The sequence below is a fragment of the Nesoenas mayeri genome, assembly GCF_963082525.1.
Source record: "Nesoenas mayeri genome assembly, chromosome: 13".
Taxonomy (NCBI): Eukaryota; Metazoa; Chordata; class Aves; order Columbiformes; family Columbidae; genus Nesoenas; species Nesoenas mayeri.
In genome coordinates, this window is record NC_137550.1 from 1588066 (window position 1) to 1601047 (window position 12982).

General features: G+C 38.8%; 1 protein-coding gene across 6 annotated transcripts in view; it reads left to right on the forward strand.

Annotated features, from left to right (window-relative positions):
* Positions 1-12982, forward strand: part of KLHL13 (kelch like family member 13) — an 82178-nt gene that overhangs the window by 12828 nt on the left and 56368 nt on the right. For 3 of the 6 annotated variants that reach the window (XM_080352366.1, XM_080352369.1, XM_080352370.1), the window contains one exon: positions 4296-4354. The exons of 1 other annotated variant lie outside the window; for it this stretch is intronic. Coding sequence is in view for 3 of the 5 variants with exons in the window: in XM_080352369.1 (XP_080208495.1) it covers positions 4335-4354 (20 nt within the window). In the remaining 2 variants the exon portion in view is untranslated. Of the gene's footprint in view, positions 1-4295; positions 4355-7942; positions 7989-12982 lie in introns of all 6 variants that reach the window. 2 more of the 6 variants (XM_080352367.1, XM_080352371.1) reach the window with 1 other exon arrangement.

The window sequence follows — 12982 nt, forward strand, 5'->3', positions numbered from 1 at the left end:
GTGCCTATATCAGTCGATTTTACATCCTACTTTTAAGATAAAAATGCCTTTTTAGGCATATACTTCTCTGAATTTAGAGAGAGCTTGCCTTATTACTTCTTATTTAGAGATTAAAGCAGTTCTTTAGGAGTGCAGTTCCATGTCGGATTTAATCAGCTGCTGCTAAAAGGGACAATGCTGCTTTCTGCTGCCCCGTGCAGGGTTGATCCCTGGATGCCGGGGACGTGTGGCTGTCACCAGGTGAGTGGGATGGTTGTGCTGGGCACAGCGTGGGCCGTGCCGGGCACTCCCTGCCCTCGGCAGCCTCCACAATTGTCCGGCTGGTCGGTTTGTTTGGTTCAGGACAAGGTAGGCGAGTGGTAGTTGGGTCAGACTAAGTGCAACACGAACTGTGTCCTTTGTTATGTTCCCAGGCTGGAATTGAGCCTCTTGCTCCATGTGGGTTTAGTCCACAGTCTGTTTTTCAGTAGTTTGGTTTTGTTACGGTTTTAATTTTTGTTGGCTACTGTGCTAGAGAAAGGACTGCGCTGACGTTGTAGATCAGGCTAAATCACAGCATTTGTGATTTCTGAGCGTCACTGGAAAGCAACCCACCTTCTGTAGAAATGACGTGTTTGCTGAGGTCTGTCCTCTGACCTGACGAGTCTGTTTTTCATTTTCACTGTATGCTTTTGTCTTTGCCACTGGGGATGTGTGAGCTTGTTCACTTCATGGCTTCCTAGACTGTGCCCCACACACTTCGTTGTCCACTCTTTGGCATGTCTTGTGTTGCTAATTTGCTGTTGTTTCTGAAGAGCTGACTGTAACTGATACATGCCACCTACATAAGCCACATGCATCATCTGTCAACTCTAAACAAAAATGGAACATTGTGATAGAAAATGAAATATAGGCATAAAAATGAAAGAGTTTCACAGGGTGTCTGCTCTGTGAGTTGTGTGTACTGGCGTATGACCAACACATGTAGTGTTTTTATTTATTTCATGGAGTTAGAATTAGAAGTAGCTAACCTTCTCTGTGAAATGGTAATCGATTTTACATGGGGCTTTTACATTCACATGTCCCTTTTAAATTGTCTTCCTAAATTCATGCTGAAGGTTGTTAAAACAACTGTAATCGGTCATAGAGGAAATGAATCGTTATTCATAAATATATGTACTTGCTTTTGCATATCTGAAAGAATGTCAGCAAAATATAACAGCGGCAACAGGAGCAAACACCGCAAAGCAAGAGATCTGAGAAATTCAGTCCCCAGCTCCTGGTGGGGACACACAAGTTAGTGCTGGTGATCAGATTTGTCCTTTCTGTGGACATAATGAGCAGCTGTAAAGCTGTAAGCGGAGGTGTGTTTTTCTCATATTTGTGTGTTGGGCATGTAGAGTCAACAGTGAGGGTGGAAAAGTTGATAGCAGCTCTGTTGTTGAAAGGTGGCGAGAACTTTTGTGAGTATGAAAAATTGTATTTTTAACATGGAATTTGAGCTTTGTGAATTTCTGTGGTAATGAGGCTTGGTAAATATTCTTCATGTACTTTCTGAAGCTTGAACTTTATTGGAAGAAAATCCATTGGTTTCCAGTTTTGAAACTTGTATGCATCAGTTTGTACATGCTGCACTATTATTTTTTGTAATCTTTAGTTTTCTCCGATGTACAAGAACATAGTACCTTTAACATTTCTTATGGCTTTCTGCTGCAAACCAGCCATGGAGTTCAAAAGAGGTCGTTTCTTTTGTTCCCTCAGTGGTATTTGTTAAAAAATGCCCCAAATTTAAGAAGAATTCAGCTTTCACCTTTCAAAAGTTTAATTGGCTCAGCTTTTTCACAAGCAGAGTGATGTGAGCAAGTAACATATAAACTGTGCCGCTAAAACATCACAAAGAAACCTTCAGGTGAGGGGAGGAGATGGACAGATAGAAGGGATTCAGTTTTTGAAATCACTCTGATAAATGGCCTTTTACTTGAAACTGGGCAACACGATTAAAGTTGCTAGAGGTAGTACTGACTGTGTGTAAGTAGTTTGGCCAGTCTAATGTGTTAAACAGTCTCTGGAAGAAGGTGAAACTGTGTTTTCAGGAATCCAGGTCTAGTTTTGACGTATACAGCACAAATTTATTGCGTTCTACTAGCACTCTTATTTCTCAAAAAACGTTAACAATCTTTCAACTAAATTGGCTTGGAGTGACCATTTTTGAGAGTTATGTAAAATGGAAGGATTAAAAAAAACCCTCTTTTATTTGTAGTTAATAATGGAAAAGTCAGGTTTTCTTCCCTGTCTTCAAGCAAGCTGGAGTGAACAGTATAGTTGATACCTACAGATAATCAAGCCTGTTAAAGACCACATCAAAGGAACGTGGTTTTGACCTCACCGGGCTGGTGTATGGGAAGATGCTAAACTATATACATAAACTCATCTGCAGTGTATACTTGCCCAAGATGAGGCCAACTTCATTTATTCCTTAGAATTAATTGAATCCCAACCTTAGAGTTTTGCAAAGTTGAGGGCCACCTGTGTTGTGATCCCTTTGTACTGTTTTGCACTGGGTTTGCCTCATCAGAGGAGCCCGTGCAGAGCCCACAGGATGGTAAAACAAGGAGTGAGACTGCAGTGGCCATCCTAATGATTAATGCATGAACCACGCTGCATGTCACGTAGGGCTTGACAACTATTTCTGAGTAGGATGGCAGGCAAGTAGCTCAGCTGTATGTGGTACTACTTGAACGTGTTAGTTTTATGATGGAAGACAGATAAAAGCTATCCTATTTACTCAGCAGACTTCTTTAATGGAGGAAAACCTGGAGTTCATTTGAAATGAGAATATCCCGGTGCAGCAGCACCAGGAGTTAAGAACCTTGTTCTCCCAGCTGCTCCAGCATCAGTGGGAGGGAGCGGGCAAGGGAGATGCTGTTAAACAATTCTGTTTGATGCTGTCTCTGTTACGGCTGTTTAAAGTATTGCAAAGCACACACTGAATTTATTATTCATGCTTACAAATATTGCGTGCAATTTCTTGATACCAAATGTCTAAATCTTTCTTAACCAGATAACATTTTAGACAGGCTCCTAAATTAGCATTGCTTGTGACCTGCTCTCTGAAGTCAGAATTTAATATCTGACGGTACAGAGCAATTGGAGAGGAGACGATGATTTGCAGAAGTTGCTGGTTTTTGTTAGATATAAACTGACTTGTTAGTTCAAATCTATTGCATAGATTTACTGTTTTGTGGCCATATCTAAAAAATGCTAAAAATACTAACTAATACTAATATCTTAATTACTAATACTAATGTCTAAATATACTAACTTACTTTCATATGTTGAAAGTACTAATTAAAAACCAGGAAGTTCTGCTTTGGGCTGTGAATAAATAGTAATTGCTTTAAAGAAATACCGAATTCATGTGACTACTAATTTTCTGTCATTGACTTATTTTTACCAAGATAAAATATATAAAAGACCAAAAATCAGAAGTGTGGCTTTTTTGGGGGGGGTAGAATAGAATCATAGAATCATTTTGGTTGGAAGAGACCCTCAGGATCATCGAGTCCAACCATTTTGCATATGTATTGCATGGTTTATATTCTGCATCTATTGCATAGTTTATATTTTGCAATGCTTGTTGCTAAATTATGTCAGCAAACAGAAACGCTACAACGTTTTCATGGTCTCTTCAAATGAAAGTACAAGTTCCCAAACTTGGATATAGTCTGTAGTCTTTTATTTAGGTTAAGGGCTGTAAGATATCATACTCTTGAGACATTTAAAAACAAAACCACGGAGTTTTTGATCAACTGTATTAGATCTCAAAAATGGAACTCATTAAAATTTTGGCCTCTTCTGTACAAATTAATGTGATTACGTCTTGCATGTAAATAATTTGAGCTGTTCCTCTCTCAAAATAAAAGGTGTCTTTTGTGAGTCACAGCTTCCATTTTAGTGAATTGTTCATGGGATAGGCAGACTCAGGAACAACTGGGTTAAACCAAGAGATTATTTGAAAAATCTAGGGCATGTGCTTTCTGTGTTCACTTGATTAGTTTTCATAATTCATCCTTGTTTCCACAGCAAAGAGCAGTGTAATAAATGCAGACAAGAAGCAGTTTTCTTTCTTTTGTGCTCCTTCATCTCTGTAATTTTACTGGAGAAAGTTAGTGAAAAGGGGAAAAACTCGTATTGTGTGTGAATGTTTAGAATGAATCTTGTTTTGTTGTGTGCAAATCCATGGGATCTGAGAGGCAGATGCTATTTCAGGATGTCTGTCTGTGACTCTGCTTCACGTCTTTTTTGTTTGACTACAGGTGCATGAAGAACAGAGGAGATATTTCCGCTTATCAGAGATGATGTGGAGAGACACTTTGTGAGTAACTGACGTGTGGTTTCTAAAAAGCCCAAAATGCTAATGTGGGAATTCATTTTTCTTTTTCCTAATCTAGCAGAACTGTGCCATTTGCCTGACAGTTTCATTTGGTTCTGGAAAGCTGTGAATATAGAGCCCTTCATGGAAACCATAGACAAAGCTGGTGGTTGAAATAAAGAGCTGGAAGACAGAGCAACAGAATATGTGCATTTTTGTAGATGATCAACCATAATTCTTTTCTGTAGTGATCAGTTTACGGGTGCTACCTGTTCTACATGACAGTTGTTGTTCTTGTCTAATTTTGATTGGAATTCTGATCTATTTGCCATGAAGTTGGGAATGGTAGCAGTCAATGGAAGCTTTCCTGAAAGTTTTCCATTCCTGTCTGCTGGAACACAGCAACATCCTGGGAGCATGCAGCTAAACTGTGCTCCCAAAATATTACAGGAAAGGAAGAACCTCTATGGCAGAATATAACTGTACCTAAATAAGTTCTTTTGTGGAAACAAGGTCATTTTTTATGATCACAGTTAGGTGATGCAGTGTCTTGTTTGTCAGATGGATTCCATAAATATGTTTTCTAGTGCTGTAGACTCATCAGCCAGCTCTTTCCTTTGGGGCAATTAGTCCCAGGCTTTCCTTTTTTTGCCAAATTTCCAGTAAGGGTTGAGAATTAAAGCAGCATGTTATTTTAGCATTTTCCATGACAGTCTTTTTTTTGTATAATACAAGTATATGATACAAGTAATGTGGTATTGAGTGCTTGCTTTTAAACCATTACCTTTGATACTCTGGAGCTACTGCTTTGTTCTAAAGATAATTATCTAAGAGAATGGTGCTTTTGTGGAGAACTTCAGTGCTTTTCTTGGCACTGAAGAGCTCAGGTTAGAAGAACTGCTGTTACCTCAGGCACCTTGATTTCTAACTTTTCTTGCATTTGTAGTATTAATGCTATACCATGAAAATGTTGGTATTTTCTTAAACTTCTTAAAACATGACTTCATCATTTTTTCCCCCAGTATATGATGGTTTATTTTCCAATCTTTCCTTTTTCTCTAAAGAATAAGGAAAAAGTCCTTGAATCAAAGCAGCAACAAACTTCAGCAAATTTCTGACTTTAAAATTGTGACTTAGGTCTGCCTGTAGTTACTTTAAAGCTTAATTCACTCTACACAATATGAGAAGCTTAATTATGAAAAGTTTTCAGACCTAAGAATATCCTGACACAAGACTGATGCCACATTTACAAAAAGTGTTTATTTCACTGAAAAGTTATACTGCCAATTCCATAAAAAAAAAACATCTTGGGTGCTGTTGCTTTATGATCTGAGATTAGAACAAAACAAATTGGAATTGTTTAAATCAATAACAACTAGCAGACTTAGATCTGCAATGGTGTTATAATAGACTAGTAATTCCTTAAACTCCTAGGTAGGAGCCAGTTTGGATTCTTATATGGGATTTTCTGCTTTTCTTGCTTAGATCTAAGGAAAAGGTTTTTAAATGGTTTTTAGGCTTCCCTTATCCTGGGGCCCATTGCATATTTTCATAGATATGGTTTTGTGATTTGTAGTTTAGTGACTGCTTTAAAAAAAAGTCATTAATGCTTAATTTCCTCATTCTGGGATGAGGTTTGGCATCTGCAAATAGCAGCTGGTAGTCTGTCTTGCTTTCAGTTGAGAGAAAAATCGGATTCAAGATAATATTGGCTTGTAGTCATCTTTCCCTTGGCTCCTTCCAGGCTCCGCTTGCCAGTTCAGGAAGGCTGCGGGAGGATTTCTTTACAACAGTGTCCTGGCCCAGTGCTGGATTCTTTATGAAGCAGCAGGAGAAATCCTTGTGCTGCTCCAACTGGTTTACCCAGGAGATGGTGGTGATTTGATTGAGTCTGTGACTTTGAGATCACTCTTTAGTGATCGAAGTCTGTGAAGGCTTTGTCACAGTTGGCTGAGTAGCAGTGATAATATGGAATATTATTTAATACTATATCTTTAAAGAATAATAATTCATATTTAGAATAAAGGTATTACATTCTGTGATGTCTTCTGCAGATAACTAAAGTAGTGGAGCATTTGATTCCTCGGTCATGGCACATATTGTTCTATTTGTTTTCAGATTCTGGCCAGGGCTCAAACAGAGTCCCTGGGTTAGATCTCCTGAGCAGGACGTGCTCAGGACTCTGCTGCTGCTTCCCTCATGGGTGACACTGTTCTGCATTAGAATCTCACTGTAGCTTTCTAGCAGGGATCAGGGTGAATGAGGGAAGTAGAAGCTGTGCCTGTACAGTCCAGTCTGTACAGGCCCATGTAAGTTTGTGCTTCAAACAGGTACAGTGTGTTAGACATGTACAGCTGTATTTACTTCCCAGCTGGGTATCACTCTACAGAACCTAGAAAAAAATTGCAGTTGAGAAATAACTTACTTTTTAATTTTTAAAATATATATATATTTTTTAATGAGGTCTTCATTATTATCAGCTTAATAAAATTGGAAATTGATCGTGGTTTGTTTTTTGGGCTTTGTGTGTGTGCTTTTTTTTTTTTTTTACCAGAAATATAATTTAGGTATAAATGTTCCAAGTATCAGTCTACACTCCTTAAAATATGTTCGTAGTGGTGCCACAGTTACTGATGATACCTGCGTTTTTCTTTGAGCGTATTTAGAGATGTCGACCATATTTTCACGTGGTAATTTTCAGAAAAGGCTCAGTGAAAAAAACAGGCGACAGTTATTTTTTTGGGACTAGCATTTAATTCATACAGATGGTTGCTGTTAAGGACCTTTTAGCTGCATAGCAGTCAGCTTTTCACGGGCTTCAGCATATGGCTGGGTCAGGTTGTGCTCTGATACTTAAGAGAGCGGATAAGGCTTACAGCCAGTGACACCCACCGTGAGCAGCGTTTCTGGATTTGCCTACATTAAGACTCCTCTGTGTCAGCATTAGTAGCTGCAATAACAGGTAATATCTGTCCGTGTAGTTTCATTAATTCTTACGGGAAGGGTGAATACAGGTAAGATGTAATGGGAGTTGAATAGAGTTTAGTGCTTGTTGCAGGGTGGAGGTGCAGGAACTGGTTTCTTTGCTCAGTTCTACACGATCATAACCTTGACTTTAACCTCTGTGCTGTAATTCCTCTTTCTGTGAGTAGTATTTATACAGTTATATAAAATTTGTGGGATGTATAATGGAAATTGCTATTTACCTGTACCCTTTGTTTTTATTGCAGTTATTACTGTGCACTTAGGAATGCGCAGGATTTCTAGTTAAAAGTGGGAAAATGTTTCCCCTTTAAATGTTCAAGCAATCTGTAACGGGCTTAAAATATGTACTACGGCTTAGTCCGTTAAGTTAAAAAGTAGCTTTGCTAATAGAGTGAGAATGTGCAAGAAAAGAATTCACATTTAGTAATATTGATTCATAAACTTCATAACTCTTAAACTTCATAAACATAAATATTGACTCAAAAACTTCAAAAATATGAATTCCTAAGTATACTGCATAATACTTAAAATGGTAGAAATAAACTATTTCAACCAAACTGGAGATGCACACCCCTTCCCTATGCTGCTTTTCTTTTTTCCTGACAGGCTGAATGAGGGTGCCTTGTTCTACTTGACATCTGCCCATGTCTGAGTAAGTCTAATTTGTACAATAGTAACAGGTACTTGAGCTGTGCCCTTGGTAATCAGTAGATTAGGGGTGTATGTGACACGTTGGACACTGAAGGGACATGCTGTATCTAAGCTATTCAGTTTCCTCGTGAATGGACTAATATGTTCCGCTGCCCTTCCCTGATCTTAGTAACCACATAAAGCTTTATGCTCTTAAAATAACTGACAGTCAGCAGCTGGTTTCTTACCAGGATTTTTTTCACTGCTAGTGAGGAGAAAGTGGGATCCAAATGTCATGAGTCCTTTTATCTTCCTGGAGATATTTTTCTTTTACTTGTATTTGCTGGATTGCTTCTGTGTATTTTTTTTCCCACATGCAGTGCTTATCTAATCAAACTTTCGTCAGTGGAGTCTGTTCCACCAGTGTGGATGTATTAAGTAGAGGTGGTGATGAATGAGCTTTAATATGCTGAAGTTTTAGCCGTAGGTGACTTAGGCTGGAGAAAGGCTTTATGAAGGATAGAAAATGCAGGTGAAATGCAGGTTGTTTACAGAATGATGAAAATATGCTAAATCTATAAGGGCTCAAATGTTTTAAGAACACTTCTACATCAAATTGATCAGGTGTTTTTGGGCTGGCTAATAAGATTCGTAATATTTTGATTCATCTTGCCATAAATGTGTGAGAGTTGGGTTCATTGTGGAAACCCAGGCATGAAACAGTTGATCAGCTGACATACAATTCAAAATAATACTTTGTTTAAAATGATGTTTTGATACACTTCAGCATTGCAAAAATCCTGCTTGGAATCTCTTTGGAAAACTAAAAGCTAACATTGCTGATGGTAAAGTAAGGGCACTGAAGAAGGGAAGGGGCAAGGGAGAACCCCTCTGCCACCTGTGAGGTGTTGCAGGTGTATGGGACTTGCCAGCCTGGTTCTTCACGGCTTACCATCCAAAACCTGAAATACAGCCTGAAGTAGTGGATGTGGCAAGAGGTGTCTGTTCCACTGTGGTCTGGAGCGAAGTGTCCGTGGGGTCTACTGGATGTGAAGTGCTGGTGGGGAAGAGCTGTCTGTCTCTGCTCTTGATGAGGCCATCAGCTACAAAGCCACAGCAGATAGACTAGTTAGTCTAGACACAAGGGTGTAGGATGGAGGCAGTGTCATCTTCGCGGTCCATGATGTGGAAAGAGCAGCTGATTTGCTTCAGATAAACCATAGCAATAACGTACAAAGACAGCAGGGACCTCTGACAATGACTTGTGGCTCACACAAACTCATGGACTGGAGTGAGGATAAGTGTGCTCTGAAGTCCAGCTGTTCTCCTGCCTGTCACTTAAGGTGTATATAAGCAGACAGGTCTGTTTTTTAAACTTCAGCTACATAAATGTTTATATAAAATGTAACTCTGTGTTTGCCTTGAAATTTAACAACGACCCTGGTATTGTCAGACCTGTCACTTCTGGAGTTCAAATTAGGAAGCCTGTAACTGCCAAAACATGCGTTGACATGCGAGCCAAGATCCGTTAGGGCACAGATGCTAGTGTACTTAGGCAATGAAATAATCCTGGTTTAGCTCAGGAACACAGAGGCATGATTATGCTCCTGCAAATTCTCTGCAGAGGTGGAAATTGCTGAATGGTTTTGAGATTATAGGTTTGATTGCATTAAGACTGTATAAAGGTTTTTCATCCCTGTGTAATAGCTCTGTAGGTATATTTTGCTGTCTGTACAATGTCTTATTAAAGGTTGTTGTAGCTGTGCAGTAAAACAGTTTCTGATTTGGTACAGGAGTCCTTCTGAATGATTTTTGGACATGTTTTAGGATGATGAGGGCAAAGAAGTATATTGGAGTTTTTACTCTGCACGTCGGTAATGTTGCTTTTCCCAGCTTGCATCCTGCGTATTAGAGTGTATTTTTTACAAGCCCGATGTTTACATTGCTTTATTAGTGCTCTTTTATGTGCTGTACAAGCCAGCTTTGCAGTAGAATGGTTTACATAAAACAAGAATTACTTGCACTGATTTTAAATATGGTTTTGTATTATGGAGTTCAGTGTAGTGGATCCTGCCCTATTAAACAGTCTCACTTTCTTTTTAGTATATGAGGCTTACCTGAAATTACACTGCTTGTGAATGACATTTCAGGAAGTCTGAGCTGATCCAGCATATACCTACTGCTGATTTTTAATGAACTCCTATATGCAATATGAAGTGTGTTGTTTTTTTGGTAACAGAAGCCTCCTTAAATTGTAGATTTCAGGCAGTTTCACACAGCTTTTAACAATAATCTCTTGGTTTTGCTTCAGGGAGCTAAAACCGAATGGCTTTGATAACAGTATGTTGATTTATTATTATTACTTTTTTAAACATAGTAAGGAACAGTGTTGTAGTGTCTTTGCCATTAGAGAGAAATGGGGAGTGTTATTTTTTTAAACGTCTGATGACCTCTAACACTTGCTCCTGGGCAGCCCTCATTCAACAGATGTTGCCTCTGGGCGTTTGCAGCTGGATTAGAATAGCCTATGATGGAAAGGCCTGAGTCTTTGCTGTTATTGTGCTATCAGAGTGCTTGGCAATCAGCTTGCACTTCTTGTCATCTTTAATTCTAGAGGCTTTTGAGCAGAGAAGATTGGCTTTTGTACTGGGTTTGCAAGAGGCAAAGTGCTGCTGTTAGAATTGCTGCTTACTTGCGCTGGTAATGCTTCTCTGTGCTGCATCAACCTTGAGCTCCTGGTTCTTCCTGCAAAGGTTTGCACATAATCTGCCTTACTGGAGGCAGTCCTGTGTTTTAAATTAAAAAAGAGAAATTTAAAAATTGAAGAAACTTACGACCTTTCTTATGAAGCAGTTTTCTCATTTTTACTTTGTGGAGATGAACGACTGACTGTGACAAGTTTCAGTCTTTCATTCTTTTGAGTTTAATGATGCTATGCTTTTACTTAGTTTTGCATGTATGTGCAAATGCTGCGAAAAGTACGGCTCAGCAGCTAGTTTGCCAAAATTTTTCTTAGGTGTTATATTTTTCAGATATTCACCTGAGAAGTGATGCTGGTATAAAAAGGTAAAACATCTTTCATCCAAAGTGCTTCTAACTCAGAGTGCAAAAGGAGAGCGGGTGCAGATGGGCATCTGTAGAAAAATCAGACTGTGTGACTGGGAAGAAACAGTTGGGATGTATGAGCACTCGGACCAAAGGCAAGTGCCGTGAGTCATCGCCAACTCGGTGTTGTTTTGAAGGAGAAATTATCACTGTGTTCTTGTGAGGCACAGTTTTGAGTAAGGCATCACATAAAGGAAAATGCAGAGGTGCTTGTTGGATGAATTGCCAAAGTTTGATTTAATTAAAGGGAACAAATGTTGCAAAAACAGCAAAGCTGAGCCCTGAAGGGCATGAGGAAGCAGCTTTTCATGCTTGAGGGGGTGAGGGAAGCAGAGTTGGATGGATGCGCTGTAGCAAATTAATGTGGCTGAAGGGACAAGGCAGGAAAACGTTTCAGAAATTTCAAAGGTTTAAGAAACGCAGAGCTTGTCTGAAACCAGAATAATTTAGTTTAGTGAAAGATGGATTTTACCGGAGTAGATAATAAGGGAGAAAATGCTGCATCTTGAAGATGTTGGAGAGAAACTTCTGGAAAAAATATATTTGACAGTAACTATACAGGCAGCATACACTTGTGGAAGATGGCTTTTTTCTTGTTTATCTGGATTGATCGGATGACCTAAATTGATAAATGTAATTTGTCAATGTAACTGCATTTGTTTAAGGCTCTTGCTGGTCTGAATGTTGAAGTTCTTTAGAGAAACAGCACCGTTCATGTTTCCTATATCTTCTCTCTTGCCAAGGGAAAAGATCCTGCAAACAAAACGCTCTTTCTTTGCTCCCTCTGGCAAACAAATTACCAGTCAGGCAAAACTGCACATGCCTAATGATGTAGTACTGCAGGCAAGATGAAAAGCACAAATGTCCAAAGACTTGAAGTAGTACATGGGTAGGAAAGAAGACATGAAATGATTATTTTGATATCAATATTGTCACATTTGCCCAAGGCTTTATAATATTAAAATATCTGCAGACCTAGTTCAGCTTTTGAATTTGATTTTCATTCTTGATGCTTTGCTGGCCAAGTACAAACTAGGAAAGTTAGTAATTTGTTTTATTGCTACAGAATATTTGCATTGCCTGGAACGCTTTGTGGTGACAAAAGTAATTTAGTGTTGATTTTCATTGGAAAATAATTGAGTTTGTAACACATTTTAAAGGAAGAAAAAAGGAAAAAATAAGTGCATCCTTGTGAAACGAGACCTCCATCTTCTCTATGACTATATTGTAGATATTTGAAATTTGTGATTACATCCCTCTGAACCTTTTCTTCTCCAAATTCAATAAAGATGAGTAATTAAATAAGGTAATCGCATTTTCTCATTTCTCATTATTGTTAGGCCTAACTCTTCCATCATATCTGTTCAGTCTTTTAACAGTTGAGGAGCAGTGAAGTTTTGGTGCACCAAAGCTTTGGTCGTTGCATTGAAACAGGATACTATGATTATATTTCCTCTTAGATGTTCTCATTGTGCTCATAAAGTACACATGAATACAAGACAAGTTAATTAGAAACTGGAATCCTAGATTAGATCTTGTTTTTGCAAGCCAAAAGACTCATTGAAGATTATGGTAGTCAAGGGAGTAGCAGAGATACAGGCGACACAGCTGAGCAGTAGAGAGTGAACTCATGCAGCAAGAGTTTATGTGCACTAGGTCTGTGGAAGATTAGGACAAAAGCTTTCATTGAGATTGGCCCTTTTTATATTGCCCCCTTTTTTGTCCTTTTTTACCGTCAGACTTTTCAGTTGATGAGGTTTATTCTTGAGTTGGTTTTCTTTCTGCTGGTAGTCTCGACATATCTGTGGAAACCATGAAAGGCAGTACGGGGAGGGACCGCATGCACATACTGTTGTGCTTGAATACTGTTCAGAATGCGGCTTGTCTGCTTTGTGGCTTTCTGTGATTTAT